The following is an 18,318-nucleotide window of genomic DNA, read 5'->3' as shown; positions in this document are numbered from 1 at the left end:
GGACTTCCAGGTTCCAGTTATTATTTTTCATTTATTTATTTGCTAGAAATTAGAACTGAATTTTAAAATAGTTTTAATACAAATCTCTGCATTTAAAAAACAAAATTAAATATGTAGACTGATCAATGTCTTCAGTGCAGTGCGTACAGCACCGTTTCCTTGTCCACAAAAGTAAAGAAGTAAAATAAAGGATAAAAGTAAAGTAAAGAGAAAGTAAAGAGGCCAGATGGAGGAGACTCGTTCTTTATCCTCGCTCTACTGATGGTCTGTTTAGCCGTTTCTCGCTAGTGAAGCGTTTAGTTTTAAGTCTGCCATGTAAATAGCAAATGCACCATGGCCCGATATAACTGACTCTTAAAGGAAATAGGAGATGAGACTCGTTGATGATTGGATTAATGCATATTAAGCTCAACACTCCCATAACTCATGAAGAGAATAAGCACAACCCTGTTAGACCATGCTCCGAAGTGCAGAGCATAATTTTCCTTAAAAAAGCAAAAGTGGATTCAGACACACTCTTAATGCTTTTGCTCTATTCACTTTAGACTTTGCACCTAGATCGTTAAAATAGAGCCCACTGAATTTGGAGTCACTCATACCAATGTTCACCAGTGTTGGTGGAAATGTTGGCAGTTACTGAACATTGATTCTGTCACCAGCACCATTTCAGTGAAAGAAAATGCTTTCATAGCATATGGCGTTGTCCATTTATATATATGCATTTGCTGTACAGATGAACCCTCGGCAGTGGGGCCACATCTCAGAGAGTGCCAAAGATCTGGTGCGCCGTATGCTGATGCTGGACCCTGCAGAGAGGATCACAGTCTATGAAGCTCTCAACCACCCCTGGCTGAAGGTATCAACTGCACAGCTATAATGTGTTGATGTGGAATAAGACATATTACTGATGTTGTTTTATGCACTTTAGTTGTTCTTGCTTAATGAGATGAAATGATGTGAAGCTTATGTGTTTTCTATCAGGAGAGAGACCGCTATGCCTACAAGATCCACCTTCCTGAGACCGTCGAACAGCTGAGGAAGTTCAATGCCAGGAGGAAACTAAAAGTGAGATATCAGCACATTACAGTCTCTGAATTTCAGTATATGCTCTGTGGTGTAATATTCAATCACTGACCACATTATTAGGTATACCTGTTCAATTGCTCGCTAGTCAGCATGAAATCTAAATTTTGCTATTTATTGTTTTGTTTTTTTTACATATAATATTGTAGAATATTCATATAAATTACTTCATTATTTTTTAAATATGCTCTCATAGTCATTATTTAGTACCTTTTACTTCCACCCCCCTCGAAACAACAATTCTTCACCTCCTGCCATGTTCTATTGGAATATTGGCCTCTCTCTTGGTTTGCATAAAGATGATCCTTTTTTTTGAAGGTGCTGGAGGTACAGTTAGTAAATATTAATCCTCCAAATCTAGTTGCAAACTAGCATTCAAATTTACCTCTGTTTTGTTAGCAATGCACAACATCCAATGATCAAATAAATTCCAGAAGGACAGAGTCCTACCTGGCCCTACATATATATTTCAGAAGCTGTTTTAACCCGATATATTTAAGGAAAATTTCAACTTCCACTTCATTCTGACTTTAATGCAAATATCTAGTCAACCAGTTTCATGGCAGCGACTAAGGTAAGAAGGGAATGTCTGACTAGCTTGAGCTGATTTAAAGACAACAGTAACTCAACCAACCATTAGTAATACCAAGATATGCAGCATTAAAGTAGATAGAAGACTGTAGCAGAAGGCCGCACTGGTGACTGAGGCATCATTTTAGATTGTAAAAATCTGTTTTAATCTATGATTTGATATTTTGATGGTAGAGTCAGAATTTTAATACAATATGAAAGCATTTATCTATCCTGCCTGGTATCAAAGAGGGGATGGTAGTGGTTTAATGATGTGAGTAACATTTCTCGACACTCCATTAATAACAATTAATCATCATTTGAACACCATACAGCTGAGTGTTGCTTCTGACCATGTCCACTCTTTCATGGCCACAGTGTAGCTATTTTCTGATGGCTTTTTTTCAGCAGAATAGTGTTTTTAAGTCACAAATGATCTTCAACTAGTTTTTGATTGTGGCAATGTGGTTGATAAAATCAACAGTCAACAACTATTTCACAATAATAAAGCATATGTTGGGTTGCTAAAGGATTTTTAAAGATTTTCTTTATGGATGTGAAGCTGACAAAACCACAGTAATATAAACCAAAATCTCTGTCAAATGTTTCCAGCACCTTGTTAAATCTAAAAATAAGGCAGTTCTGAATACAAAAGTTGTCCAACCCAGTCCTAGTAAGATGTACCTAATAAAGTGGCCAGTGTTTGTAAAAAAAAAATAAAAACAGAAACCAAGATCAAGTAGATCAACCACAGGAAGTGGATACAATGAAACTGTGCCTTGCTCTAAATAAATAGAACAGAACAGAAATAAATGCTGAGCTATTTGCTCTAAATTTATTGTTGCAGTATATAATCAGTGTCTGTTTGCCAGGGTGCTGTGCTCGCTGCAGTCTCCAGTCACAAGTTCAACTCTTTCTATGGCGACCCACCTGAAGAACTGCCTGACTTCTCTGAGGACCCTACTTCCTCAGGTACTGCAGCAGACTGCACATACAGCATCTGCTCCCAACCATTCTGGTTTTCAGAAGTTAGGGCTTCTGCAATGTGTTATCAGTTGTGTAATTTCTCATCACAGCACTATGGTTACTTTGATGTTATCTGACTGACAGAAAGAGACGAGGCTTGTTGGTAACTTGCTAAGACAAACGTCATAGTGTTGGCCACAATTTAGATATTTGTACAAAACTCTTGTAAAGATTAAAAAAAACTGCTATCGATTCGTAAGTGAACAAATTCACAGTTTTACCAGGCAGACAAAAAAGCTGAAAGAGAGACCTGATCGGAGGAATGAGATGGTTATTAAGATTTAGGATTAAATCATTTAATCCTGTTCTGAGACCATGCTTTTTTTAGTGCCACCTCAGTTGAGGTTCGTAGGGATCCATACCGATGCTAAAACTTGTTCCCCTTTTTGTATCGTCTGTCTGAATGCTTGTAATCTGCCCAGGTAAAATGAAGATGGAGTGTTAGAAGCAAGTAGGAAGCAATTAAGGCACTTAAAGGTGCTGTATACTGCATTGGTTTAATAAGTTAAATTGTTCTCGGATATCAACATAGTAGGTTTATGGCTTCGGTAAGTTAAAGAATCTCTAAAGCTAATTTATTACTCCATAAAATACCCATAGAGTCAGAAGGTCCATGATTGACCATATGTGGCTCGTGTCGTGTATATTAATGAGCTCCACTCTAACATGCCACTCTTACAGACACACACACACACAGCATGATGTACACTGAACACGTACAAATATAAACCCAATCAGAGTAAGGTTAACCTATCTTGCTCACAAGATCTGTTGTGGATAAAGGCTAAATTATAATTAAACTTGACAAAAGAGAGTGATAGAGATGTATGTCGTTGTATTTTGAAGCTATAGTCAGAGAAAATGCTGGTAGGAATTAATATCAACCTCTGCATGAACATAAAACTTGAAGTTATTTGACATGATTTAGTGTGTTTGTTGAAACATACGCATCAAATTTCACAATAAACACAATAAAATAACACAATGTGTAATTAAACATGCCTTAAGCCTCTTCAGAGTGGAGATGAATACATGTATTATCTATAAATCTTGCATTCTGCATCCTGAGGCAAGTTTGAAACATGTCTCCTACTGTCATTGCACAGTAAACAAATTGGCACTAGTGTTTTCAAAATAAAAGTCCCACTTTAGTAGTAAGTGAAATATACGCTTAAAATAACTAAAGGAAAAAAAAGATTATTGTGATCTCACTAGAAAACATTGTTGCTTATCAAACACAGCACGAGGCATGCAAATTAATGATCTCAGAGTTTTTTTTTATATGATCTCAGAGCTTGATGACATGGCTGCTCATTAGGTCTGGATGAACGACCCAAATTAGGCATACAGTGAGTCTCGTCAGTTTGTTTTGTCTTCTAATTGGCCCGTTGTTCACTGAGGTTTAACACTTGTGGAATTTACATAAAAACAAGGAAGCAGTGGTGTCTTAGGCTTATGGTATGCCCATTTCCAAATACTGATCTTTTATGATTCTATTATGCCTTGGTATACCCAGGTTTTCATTATAGGGCACTCTTAACCAACAATCCCGCACATGTTTATAGCCCAAAAAAAATACATAAATACATACATACATACATACATACATACATACATACATACATACATATATATATATATATATATATATATATATATATATATATATATATATATATATATATATATATATATATATATTAAAAATATCCAAAAGAGAACGTGGAGCACAAAGGAAAAGAAACCCTCTAAAGTTACAATTCTAATGAAAATACAAATTTGGCAATGAGCAGCAGAACAGCCTCTCATCTCTCATCTGCATAATCACAGGAAATTTGAAGTGGTGGAAAAGCAAACCGAGCTAAGCTGAATCATACCACAGTGGAAAAGCTACAACAGAGAGAATAACATAACAGAAGAGAACAACTTTTAATTATAAAAAAGACATTCAGATGTTGTTAAATGAACAATCTCAGAGAAATCTAAAATGGCAATAAAATCCATACTTCCTCTCTTCCATACCACCTCACACTGTGAGAACCCCTGTGCTAGGGGGTTTTGCAAACACCATTCAAATGTTTTTTAGAAACCTCAAATCACACATTGGTTTTCAACAAACCGTAGAGAGCATGTATGAAACTATAAAAAAAACACAAATAAAGGCTTTACAGCCTGTTCACGTTTCCTGTATATTTTAAGTACAGTGTTGTAGTTATTTCCCCTGTAAAATTTAACACAGAATATAACCAGCAGCTATAGACTTTCATACATTTCCTCAGTGATATGATGCTGAAAATATAATATAAATGTGCATTTGTTCAAATTCAAGCACCATTCTATTTTTTTATGTGTGCACTTAAGAATGTGGCTGCATCCCATCTCCATTCATATCACAGTTCATCCCTGTATTGTTAAAATAACGCCTGTCGCTTGTTTTTATGCTGACCGCCCCGCAGGATTACTAGCGGCAGAAAGTAGGTGTCACTGCCTGTTCTCTCACAAAGTATAAGTGTATACTATTTTCAAATGAATGCTTTATTTTCTTGGTTTCTAAAGATCACTTTGGTTTGTGTGTGTTCTTGTAAAGGAGCTGTATCACAAGTGCTGGACAGTTTGGAGGAGATCCATGCGCTCACAGACTGCAGTGAGAAAGATCTAGACTTTCTACACAGCGTCTTCCAGGACCATCACCTTCACACATTGCTTGATGTAAGCGACTTTATTTTACGAGTAAACACACTCACACATTAAACCTGTAAATTACAATTAGTTTAAATTACTAGATCATTTTTTTACTGGCATTCACACATTAGTACTAAAATACGTTGATAATTACTACTAAATGATTAAAGCTTCTCCATTTTTTTATTCAACCATAAGAAGCATTTAAATATAACATTTTGTTCAGTTTGCCAACATTTAATTGCGTTAAAGATAACATGATAATACAGAATATGTTTTTGTTCTAAAAACACAAGATGCTTAATAATAGCTATAGTACTGAAGTTACAGTCATCGGCCACTTTATTAGGTACACCTTACTAGTACCATGTTGGCCCGTCTTTTGCCTTCACAACTCCCTTACCGCCTGTGGCATTGATATGATGCTCAAGTGGTACTAATAAGCCCAAAGTGTGCCAAGAAAATATCCCCCACACCATTACACCACCACCACCAGCCTGAACCTTTGATACAAGGCTGGAGGGATTTATGCTTTCACGGTATTGATGACAGATTTTGACCCCACCATCCGAATATCACAGCACAAATTTAAACTCTTCAGACCAGGAAATGATTTTTCCAATCTTTTATAATCCAATTTTGGTGAACCTGTGCGAAATGTAGCCTCAGTTTCCTGTTCTTAGCTTACAGGAGTGACACACGGTGGGGTTTTCTGCTGTTGTAGCCCATCTGCCACAAGGTTGGACGTGTTGTGCATTCAGAGATGCTCTTCGTCATACTTCGGTTGTAACAAGTGGTTATTCGAGTTACTGTTGCCTTTCTATCAGCTCGAACCAGTCTGGCCATTCTCCTCTGACCTCTGGCATCAACAAGGCATTTGCGCCCACAGAACTGCCACTCACTGGATATTTTCTCTTTTTCAGACCATTCTCTGTGAACCCTAGAGATGGTAGTGCGTGAAAATCCCAGTAGATCAACAGTTTCTAAAATACTCAGACCAGCCCATCTGGCACCATCAACCATGCCATGTTCAAAGTCATGTTCTTCCCCTTTCTGATGCTCAGTTTGAACTGCAGCAGATCGTCTACTTGCCTAAATGCATTGAGTTGCTGCCATGTGATTGGCTGATTAGAAATTTGTGCTAACAAGTAGTTGGACAGATGTATTTAATAAAATGGCCGGTGAGTGTATTTTGTATGTAACTGCAGAGCTGTGGCTCTGATGGATGGAAGACAAGGCAGGGTCTCAAAGCAGATGTGGTGCAGGAGTCATACGTCAATCTAATGTATGTTTTATGGGAATAAAACAACACCAGAGGTAAACAGCTCTGAAAGTGTTTTTGCTGTTTATAATTTACTGTTACAGTTTATTCTTACACCTTCTCATTTTGGATTTTTTTTTTATTCGTATCTTTAAAAAGGGCATATTCCTGCATCTAATATCTCTATTTAACAGAAGAAACTCTATGTATAATATGTCGTATAAAGGACTTCCTTTTCACACCACTGGAGCTGATTTTTTTTAAAGATGCTGCTTCATCTTGCTTTAATTATACTTTTTTTTGACCTTTGGAAAAAAGGTCACACTATAACGTTGTTTTTCCTTTTTGCTTTTTTCAAAAGTCAATGCTATTCAATGCTATTTCAGGGTGGTTAGCCAAAATTTCTATTCCAATTCCATTAACTGAGTATTATAAAAGCCATCAACCAATCAGCTGTGTTCGTCTGCTTTTGTCAGATCTAATTTGTTGGCTCTGATTGCAGCTTGTTTTTGCCAATTAAACTTTCTGAATCCCTGTTCAAAGGACTTGGAAAATCAGAGTGAGAGTGTAATCTGATGACTGCTGACTTTGGCTAGTATCTGTCAGATCATTATAGATTAACCTTAAATGGAAAGTATCCCCAAAAATGAAAGTTTACAGTTACAGTGTCTGTTTAATTTGGTGAATAATATGTAGATTTATAGACAGTGTAGTGAGGTTTTCCTTTGCGTTGAATGAAGTCTGCTTTTGCATTAATGTCACGGGAACCACCGCAGCATGCAGCTATGGTCTGCTTCAGCCCAGAGAGACACACCACAGTGCTGATTACATGTACGAGTCGGCATGGACCCTAAACATACCGGATCCATTAAAATTACGCACAAATCTATATTTCAAAACATGGAAATGGTGTGTCAGAGTCAGCATTACTATTTATAGACTGTGGAAGTCATGAGTCTGATGTGCTTGAGCTCAGCAGCTCTGACTTGAAGAGTCGTGTTATAGACTAAATGTGATTGGCTGATTTTTGAAAACAGGAGGGACTGCTTTGTTCTGCCCTGTCTTTTTAAGTTAAGGTTATATCATACATAGAATAAAAATGCTCATTTCAAAGCACTTCACAGAACATTTAAAGAGTTTTTTTGTGGAATCTGTGATCGTTAGTAAAGTTTTGTATAATGCAAGTCACCATGTTTTTGAGATTGGCTATGGATTTGGGCTTGTCTGTATGTATTTATTTTTTATTTAAATGAACTATAACCAGGTGACACAATGGCTCAGTGGTTAGCACTGTTGCCTCACAGCAAGAAGTTCACTGGTTCGAGTCCCTGCTTGCTAGTTGGCATTTCTCTGTGGAGTTTGCATGTTCTCTTTGTGTGGGTTTCCTCCGGTTGCTCTGGTTTCTTTCACAGTCCAAAGACATGCGCTGTAGATGAATTCAATAAGCTAAATTGGTGGTAGTGTATTTGTGTAAATGAGTGTGTATGGGTGTTTCCCAGTACTGGGTTGCAGCTGAAAGGGCATCCACTGTGTAAAACATATGCTGGATGGGTTTGTGGTTCCTTCCACTGTGGCGACCCCAGATGAATAAAGGGGCTAAGCTGAAGGAAAATGAATGAATAAACTATAACCATTGACTGTTGAAAAAAAGCCACTTAGATTAATGAACAGCCATTTTTTTGGTGGATTATCAATTAAACATCGCTACAGGTGTTCACCCCAAAATTAAATTTGCTGGTAATTTTCCATTGATGCATTATAAATCGCCACAATTCAGTTGTGGAAAAGTCTTCTTGGATATCTTGAGGCTGAAAAAACAGCAAATGTTCATTTTTGGGGGGTCTATCTCTATAAGATGATTCATTTTACCTATTGGGCATGGTAAGTTTGACTAGGCAATGACCTGTGTGAGCGAGTTGGATTTGTTTTCTTAATATTTTGATGATTTAATCTTTGTGACTGCGGCTGTGGGCAAACCGCCTACAACCATAATCATTACCCTTCCAATGCCAATATTAATCTTCTTGAAATAATTGGTCTTAACTATCTTTTCTGGGGACCACAGCTGATCGGTCAGTCAGCAGACCAGTTTCAGAATCCCCCTACTGAGCTTCCCTTACTGAGTGTCAACTTTATTTAAGAACTCAATGGACTTTGTTCATGCATTGTCCTTTGTTCATTCATTCCATGTTTGAATGCGTGTCCAAGCACACCCTCCACATCTTGTGTCTTTCAGTATTATGGAGTTTTGTGTGGTTGTGAATAAGTGCAGCTGTGGACTTTAGTTTGGTGTGTGTGTGTTCTGTATAATGTGCATGATAGGGCCTTTCTCCATAGCCAGAGGAAAGCAGAGAGCAGGACACTATGCTTACGCCAGTGCTCTGTGGGTAAGATTATCACCAGGATGCTGTCAATGTATGTCGTCCCATTGAAAACTCAACTCCCAGCCTCAATAGGGAGGGAAAACAATAGCACCTATTGTCAGCATCTATACTTTTTCACTGTTGTGGCTTTAGCAAGGGTCTGTTCATCAGAATAACTAGTCTTTAGTTTGTCATCCTCTGCATTTAAGCTCTGAGGGAAACTTTACCTTCATGAAACAGCAAGACAGACGGGTTGAAATCCTATCAGGACCAACTTTGGCTGAAGTTTAGCTTTGGTTGTTGGTTTGGTCTTTGGTAAGTACCTTGGGATATTTTCATTCATTGCTGCTGAGGTGTAGCAGTGCTTTGCTCTATGATGTTTTAAAAAGCTCTGCTGAAACGGTGTCTGTTTGTGAAATGTAGAGTGAAACATTTCACAATACAAAAAGCGCACTAAAAATATGTCATAGAATATGTGATAGAGGTGTACTATTTTTTTCTGTAATCTCACTTGCTCTGTGAAGGTTGATACTTGGGCTCTCATCCTGGTAGATATCACTGAACAGCTTTCTATTCCAGGATGTGATTTTGTGGGATTACTATAACTCACTAATGCATGTATAATTTGTATACTTGATTAGACTAAGCAGTATTATTTACTATTATTATTTCTGGTGGATTACTAACTTGCGTTGTCTACATTTGTAAGTTTGCTAAATCATGAAATGTAAAGAAAAGTGTGGACCAAAAATGGGAATTATGTTATTATTACTCACTCTCTACTCATTCCAAACCTGAGACACTTGCTTTTGTTAAACACATGCAACATATATTTTGAAGAAAGCCATCCACTTAATATGGATTTCAATGCCTACCAGTTTACAACATTTTTCATAATATATTATTTTGTGTTCAGCAGAAGAAAAAAAACTAAAGGTTTAGAGCCACTTGAACATGAGTAAATAGTGAGTCGATTTTTATTTTTAGGAGAACTATCCCTTCAAAATCTTATTCATTCTCATCCACACTAGTAGCAAATTTTTACATTGTACCCAAATTAAAATTAGTTTGTTATTAAGTGTTGATTATTATGTTCTTCTAAGACTTGTATAGCTTTAAGACAAGGAAGATTTGTGAAAGGATCTTAATGCATGGTGGTTAGGGGTGTGAACCTACACTGGTCTCACGGTTCGGTTACGATTATCATGCCTTCGATTCAGTTCAATTCGATATCCCGGTGCATTGACGATGCTTTCCATACTTAATTCGATTTTTTCTTCACAACACAAGAATTTTTTTATTTTTTATTAAAATGTATAGATACTTTAATATGTATATTCTATTTGTAATACAATTATGTCCTTTAATACAAGCAGTAAGATATATGAACTGTACCCTTAATTTGACCTGCTTAAAGAAAACACTCTTTTTGAATGTTCAATTCAATTCAATTCAATTCATTTAATGTATTAAATAAAACTCCAATACATGCACACAGAACAACATGAGCATTTATAGTAAATAAGCTCATGTAAATGTTATCCCACTTGCTTTTTGAGCGCTGTCAAATGAGGTCTTACACCCTTATGACTGGTCATTGCTTTCACCCGCTCAACAAAAAGCGCTGTTCACCAATGAGTGACGAAGGAAGAACAGCCGCGGTTACAGTCTATATGGACATATTTACGCTGTTATCACAAGTAATACTATAATAATAGACACAGTGGAGAAAAATTCCCTCCAACTCAGGCATGCTCATGTCTGGATCCACAAGTATCGCTATAACAGCCAAGAAGAGGAAATGAAAAGTTACCTCACAAATACACTAGCGGGTAAAATGTCCATAGTGAGAGAGAGAGACAGGGGCAGAGATGGATTTGTAGCCGCTCGTGTGCTGTCAAAAGCAAGACTCACAACCAGTTGAACTGTGCATAATTATCTACCTTTTAGGTAGTAGAAGCGTTTTGCTTACTAGCCCTCGCCTCCTTCGCCATAGTATTCTACTGCGACATCGTGCATAGGAGATAAATGATCTCAGTATGTAATAACCGGTTATGCTTTATTACTGAATCGATATGGAATCGTCCCCGTCTGCATCGCGGTGCACTGAAAAAACAATTAATTTTGACAACCCTAATGGTGGTGTTGTTTTTGTTTGTAAGCCAATGTTGGAATATTGAATCAATTCCATGCATGGTGAATAAAAAAGGTCAGAAAAGGGCTTTCTTCAATGTAAAAAATCATAACAATTTATTGGATACAAATGAATACTTTCATTCACAGAAATCTGTTATCCTCAATGCAATTAAAAAATTACATTCAGGAGGTGTGCAGCAATTTTCATTTCCTGACTTCAGCTTATATAAGCAGCTGAGATTAACAGGTGGAGTTTAGTGAAATTTGTTAATCATTCTCCAGTCCTCCAATGGCCGCACCCATACATTAGTCCCTTTTTTCTATGAATTCTCTGCACAACATTAAAAGCATAAGACTTTCTTTGTCTTGTGGTCAGTTTTAACACCTTTCTTCAGACAGGATGTTTTTGAAGAGCTAAATTTAATTTTGGAACAGTATTTATCTGCTTCTGCAAAAATGCAAATTGGTATGCACAGCATCCCACACACAACAGTAAGTTCATTTGATATATGACCCTTATACATGACCTATACAAATAATTGTTTGAGGAAAAGTTTGATGGAAAGAGACAAAAATGACAAAAAATACATTCCAACACCAAATATATCTATACATTTTGAAATGTAAAATTCATTCATTCATTCATTTTCCTCTGGCTTAGTCTCTTTATTAACCAGGGGTCACCACAGCGCAATGAACTGCCAACTTATCCAGTGTTACATCCCTTCTGTTGTTTTATTTAATGGTCAAGGGGGAACAATAAGGAAACCATTGAGCCTGTTGAAATTATTGTTGTCATTTAAAATAGATGAGGAACAACAAGACATGAAAGTGCTATTTCAATGAACTTGTTTATTATAAACAAGCTGTGGAAGTTTCACACAAAAGTTGTTATAAGAAATAAGACAATAATTTCACACACAAAAAAATAACCAAGTTTAACAGACATAAGGAGGACAAAGGGAACGGGAATGTTCCAAACAAAAAGAAAAGAATACAGCAAAAATCAACTAACTAACCCATTTAACTTTTCCTCTGGAACTACAAAAAAAAACAAAAAGTAAACCTTCAATGCCCAAGACGTCGTATCTTACATACTTTCTCCTTTTAAAGCAAAAATTACAAATGTGGCACAATGCCTATGATGTATAAATAAAAGAATTCTGCTTGTGCTCCTTGTACATCATGTGACAGAGCTTACCTATCCCCTTTCCTCCATCTAGAATTATACACAGATACGATGTTCACACAACATTTCAGTATTACATTGCATACAAAGCACACCGACAAAAGTTAATCAAACACTGGTTGATCAAAGCAAAAGGGGAAGAAACACACACACGCACACAAAACAAATGTCAAACACAGCTCAAGTTCACACTAAATGGCAGCTTTCCTGAACTGATGCAGCATTTTCCTTACATAGTGTCTCACCGCCCTGCAGCGCAACAATTGGGGCTCTTTTCAATTGCATCATCGCATGTCAGTCCATGGCGCTCAAGGGGACACTACACTGTCAGTGGGCGCCGTCTTTCGGATAAGACGTTAAACCGAGGTCCTGACTCTCTGTGGTCATTAAAAATCCCATGGCACTTCTCGTGAAAGAGCAGGGGTGTAACCCCGGTGTCCTGGCCAAAGTCCCTCTATCGGCCCTTATGATCATGGCCTTCCAATCATCCCCTTCCACCGAATTGGCTCGATCATTGTCTCTCCTCTCCACCAATAGCTGGTGTGTGGTGAGCGCACTGGCGCCGTTGTCCTGTGGCTGCTGTCGCATCATCCAAGTGGATGCTGCACACTGGTGGTGGTGTGGAGAGACCCCCCTCATGATTGTAAAGCGCTTTGGGTGTATGGCCATACACAATAAATGCGCTATATAAATACACATTACATATGTTTTACAGAGAAGGCCCTTTCATGCTGCAACCCAGTACTGGGAAACATCCATACACACTCTATTCACACACGTACACTACGGCCAATTTAGTTTATTCAATTAGCACATGTCTTTGGACTGTGGGGAAAACCGGAACAGAATGTACAATTCTATACTTTATATTTCAATATTAATACATCTTAATGTAGAGCAATGTTTTGCTTTTCTGAAAGCTTTGCTGAAACCGTCGACTTGTGAAAAAATAAAGAACTAGTAAGACGTTCTCAGGATTTACAAACAGCATGTTAAACCTTTAGTGTAAGTGAGATCAAGTTCCTTTTTCTGTAATTTGTTCATTTATTTTTGTATTTTCCCTTTTTTTTTAGCTGTATGACAAGATAAACACCAAGTCGTCACCGCAAATCAGGAATCCTTCGAGTGACGCAGTTCAGAGAGCCAAAGAGGTGAGTGCAGGCTATAGTTACAGCCTTTGGAGTTGCAAAATAAAATGAGGTTTAAAAAGGTCCCTTGCATGTTTGACGATTAAAAATGATCTTAAATTTAACTTAAAATGATGTCTGTTCGCATGTAATATGAAAATATGAAATTTGATGTCTCCTTGCAGCATAAAAAACATTGTCATTGTGTCTGAGAACTTAATGGAATCATAATTAGATGGTTTATCTTGCATTTTTTTCTTCAGTTTTCAAAATGTGCATTTTTATATGTGTTTATCAAACTATTTTTCGGTGTATAACCTCATTTTTCTTATTAATATTCTGTGTAGTTTTTATTTTCATTTAACATCTCATCAGGGTGACTCGCTGCATGACGTACTCACACCTTGGCTTTCCTAGAATCAACATTTTTTGAATGCAGATTTCTGTCTTTTATTTTCTCTCTTCTTCTTTGGGACTTTAAAGTATCATGGTGCTCGAGCATTTGTTCCACAATTATTTATAAACCAGGAAGAGATATTGTCATATTATATATGTCAGGTGATGGCATGCATCAAAACATTTCACAAAGGATGGTCCTACAAATGCTAGCTTTTCAAATTAAGGATAAGTTATAATAGTTGTGTTTGTAGTCATACTGTTTTTTGTTTGTATCTGGTATTTAGACAGAGAGGTCTATTTTGACTCTTAAGAATATTTAAGCTCAGTGTAAAATTTATTTGACATTTACAAATTCCTAGTGGTCTGTTGCTTGTGTGAACACATGCTTTTTTCTGCCTAGTCAATTAGAAAGCATTTAAACAAGCTGCAGTTAGAAAATGACATTTGGTTGTTTGCAGTGGTCTAAAAAAGTCAACTAACAAAATGATGATGACTCAGTGGTGTTCTTTTTTTAATCGCCCTTCTTGCTTAAGTGCTAAAAAGATTATTTTGGTTAACAGAGACTGACATGATGCTTGTAATCAAAATTAATTTGAGAAAGTGAAAATGCATTTAGCGTGGTGAGCTGTATGAGGCTGTATGTTTGATGTGTGACTGATATGACTTGATGTGTGAGTGAGTGATATTTTCTCTATTTTCGTTTGCACTGAAACTAGGCAAAATCCTCACTGATAACCAAAACACACAGTGACTAGTTATGCTAATGTTTGTATTTCCTCCTTAACACACTAAATTAAGATATAGCAAACTCCGTTAATCCCAAGATCCAATAACATTTAAACAATATTCCCTTGCTGGCTATAAGGCATAAAGACACTGATCTAGTGTTTTGCATAAGCAGCTCATGTGATGGCTATCTTGGCTATCATTTAGATTTTCATCATAACACAGATGAGAAGTTTTATGAGAGCTGTAGTTCTCCATGTCACCTGTACTTTTTTTTTCTTTGAAGTGAAATAGTTTACAAATACTATTTAATATCAGCTTCAGTTGATTCTGTTAGTGAATCAATACTGCATCAACTTGCAAATTAGCCAACTGGGCTATTTTGAATATGTCAGCAAATCCTATCCAGCTCTTATCAGATAACCTTGATCAAACAGATGTGTTAAAGGCATAGTTCACCCACAAATTTTAATTCTAGATATCCTGCACATTCATGTCATTATAAACTTGTAAGACAGTAAAATCTTTGAAACGCATCCATTTAACAAACATTCTTTTGTTTGTGCATTTAAGGTGAAGGAAAGCAAAACATATGATCCAAAAAGACATGGTCAATGGAATCTATTTATATCTAAAGGTGCTGTGTGTAAGTTTTTGACTCGTCTAAAGCCTGAAAATACCATACTATGTTTGCAGATATTTAGGAAACATGCCAAGTGAACATTTTTGTTTATCTGAAGAACAATGCTGAAGTCAGATATTATGCTTTAAAAAGTGTGTTATGGGCCAGAATGGCTGTCTTTGTTTTGGTTCTTTTCTGCTACTTGGACTGTAGCAGACTCCAAAATGAGATGAAGATTCAGAGTTCCACATGAGGGGGTTATTAATTAACAAATAATATAAATATTACCAACGTAAACATTAGATGAGCAGGTTACATAACCCTGTGACCTAGCAACATGCTTCATGATGAGATAAGCAGTGATAAACAATTTGGCTGTTAGACGAAGCACGACAGAAATTTAAATACAGCCATTCAGAAGCACAAAATATGCACTCACTCTTGAAATTGTAAGGTTTATAATCTAATGCTGAATCACTGATGTGTTTAGTTCTAAAGTTCCATTTCAAAGGGTTTATTTTATGTTCAAGATCTGAGGTGAACTATCTGCTGCTGCTTTTAGTATATGGCAATAAATGTCATGTATAATGGCATTCAAACTCACATTTTTTGCATTTAACACTGAATAAAGCACATGAGGTGTACCTGAGGTGGCCATTGTCAGTTTTCTATTCACCTTTGAGAAATAGAAGCCGTTTCTAGTATATCAATTTGAGGTTTTGGTTAGGATAACTCCTTTTAATATGGAAAATATTCCTTCTATCAGGTGCCGTTGCTTTTATTTAGAACCAGATTCAAATTAGCCTTGTTGGTCCGCAATCTGCACTTGCGTTTGTTTTGATCCAGGAGTGCAATACCTAGTTCAACCACTGGGTGAAAAACTTGCATACTGCACCTTTAACCAAATAAAAAAAAAAGCTAATTAAAATGGGTTCTATAAAGTGACTATATTTGTTTACAAGGCTTGTATTAAACTATTTTACAATGCCATTGAAGTGGCAATAATAATTAAAAATATCTTTGTGATTCATTAATTAACCCAAGTCTCACCGAGATCCATTTTTGGAAGAACTGTTCCTTTAAAGGTTCCATCTTTAAGTTCCCATAAAGATGAAAGTAATCTCAGTTTGGATGATCTGAACCACCTGGATACTCTAACATAATCAAGTAGATTTCATTGTAGCGTAATTCTAGATTACAGTTTTCAGTTTCTTACAGTTCTCAATATTTCTCAGTGTTCCTATTAACTCCCTCTAAAGCAGGTCTGTCTCATTTACAAGTCACACAATCTATACAGCTCAGAAACTGCCTTCATTATTACACATCAAAAAGCAACTGAAGCCTGCTGGTGATTAAAGAGCTGCGCTCTGGAATAACCCTCCTTGGCCTCTTGCTTGTGATCACTGGCAATGGTGAAATGCTTAAGGATTATCCTCTTTGTATTGCTTAGAGCCAGCGGGGCGGAAACTAACCCATCACCTCTCACTGTTTTCCCTGAGCGACTGAAACTTGCCGAGGTGGCGTCATGCCAACCTCCCAAAATCAGCTGCTTCTTACACATATAATATTTACCCAATGTTAAAAAACTCTCCTGTGTGTGTCTCTCACGCTAAGACCTCCACCGAAGACGGGTCGAGCGCAGCCTTGAAACATCTGGAATATGTAAGCTGCAGACATTTTCCCAATCTCATGTCCACTTCTTTAATTCTTTTGAACCACTTCTGTAGAACATGTGGAGATTTTCTAGCATCGCAGAGTCTTGTAAATGTCTGAGCCCTACATGTAGTGATTCTGACCATCAGTGAGGGTCTGCCAGGTGGGTTTAAACGTTGCTTAGAGCTCATTAGAGATGATTAGTGTGCTTCAAAAGACGTCCAGGTTCCGGCTCTCAGCAGCATTCAGCGGGGAGTTGTGACATATCTGCAGTACTGTGCCAAATCACCCCCTCCCACCTCTCCCATCCCATCCACCAATGGACGGGGTAAATGAGCCCACACCGCTGTGCTGATTGGTCACATGGGGTCTAAGGGTCATGCCAGACATGTGTGTGTGTGTGTGTGTGTGTCTGTTCTGATATATGATGTGTGGGGTCTCAACAGTTCAGCTCAAACTTGTGTTGCAACGTATAAGATTAAGAAGCCTGCAACTTTATTTACCTCAAGGAATTTGCTTAGCATGGAGATGAGATCCTGAGGAAAACCTGATGACTCTGTCTATCTGTAGGTACTGGAGGAGATTTCATGCTACCCGGAGAATACAGATGCTAAAGAACTGAGACGGATCCTAACTCAGCCTCATTTCATGGTGAGTCACAGCAGAAATGCTTTACAAAATGCTTTATAGAGTCATGAAATCAGAATTAAGCCCATTTACTTGATAAATCCTTATTCTTGGATTTGTTGCGAGGGATTAATTGTTGCATTTTTTTATTGGCAAACTTGCTTATCAGATAACCTTGATCAAACAGATGTGTTAAAGAGATAGTTCACCCATACATTTTAATTCTTGATATCCTGCACATTCATGTCAGTATGAACCTGTAAGACAGTAAAATCTTTGAAACAGAAATAAGCATATTTTTATGGAAGCCCAAGACGATTTTGTTCATCCATTTAAGGTCAGGGCAAGCAAAACACAAAGACATGATCAACTGAATCCATTTATAATTAAGTAAATAGATTAAAAAGCTAATCAAAATGTGTAATATAAAGTGATTATATTTGTTTCCAAGACTTGCATTAAACTATTTTACAATGTTATTAAAATGAATATTTCATTGAAGTGTGATACTGTTTTTTCTCATTTTTATGAATATTTTGGTCATTGTTTTAGCAAAGCTCACGTTTAGTCTGTTTACATTCTAATGCTGAATACTGATACACTGCAAAAAAAATATTTTCTTACTTAGATTTTTTTGTCTTGTTTCTAGTCCAAATATCTAAAAATTCTTAAATCAAGAAGAATTTTCTAGACAAGCAAAACATATTGTCTTGTTTTGAGAAATAATGAGTTTTTCTTTAAAACAAGCACAGTAATCTGCCAATGAGGTAAACAAAATAATCTTATGTCAGAAGGAAAACAAGATTATTTTGCTTACCCCATTGGAAGATTATTTTGCTTGTTTTAAGGAAAAA

At 36.8% G+C, this 18,318-nt stretch overlaps 1 protein-coding gene across 50 annotated transcripts in view; it reads left to right on the top strand.

Moving 5' to 3' along the window:
* Window positions 1-18,318, top strand: part of caska (calcium/calmodulin-dependent serine protein kinase a) — a 243,983-nt gene that overhangs the window by 197,036 nt on the left and 28,629 nt on the right. For 25 of the 50 annotated variants that reach the window (XM_017357642.3, XM_073911576.1, XM_073911573.1 and 22 more), the window contains exons 8-14: window positions 734-856; window positions 982-1,065; window positions 2,526-2,625; window positions 5,136-5,153; window positions 5,267-5,388; window positions 13,384-13,461; window positions 17,408-17,488. In XM_017357642.3, the coding sequence (XP_017213131.1) occupies window positions 734-856; window positions 982-1,065; window positions 2,526-2,625; window positions 5,136-5,153; window positions 5,267-5,388; window positions 13,384-13,461; window positions 17,408-17,488 (606 nt within the window). Of the gene's footprint in view, window positions 1-733; window positions 857-981; window positions 1,066-2,525; window positions 2,626-5,135; window positions 5,154-5,266; window positions 5,389-13,383; window positions 13,462-16,798; window positions 16,847-17,407; window positions 17,489-18,318 lie in introns of all 50 variants that reach the window. The other 25 variants (NM_001423569.1, XM_017357643.3, XM_073911574.1 and 22 more) reach the window with 3 other exon arrangements.

This window comes from Danio rerio, chromosome 9 (genome assembly GCF_049306965.1).
Source record: "Danio rerio strain Tuebingen ecotype United States chromosome 9, GRCz12tu, whole genome shotgun sequence".
Lineage (NCBI taxonomy): Eukaryota > Metazoa > Chordata > Actinopteri > Cypriniformes > Danionidae > Danio > Danio rerio.
Note: the sequence above shows the minus strand (reverse complement) of the source record. Positions and strands in the feature narration are given on the sequence as shown.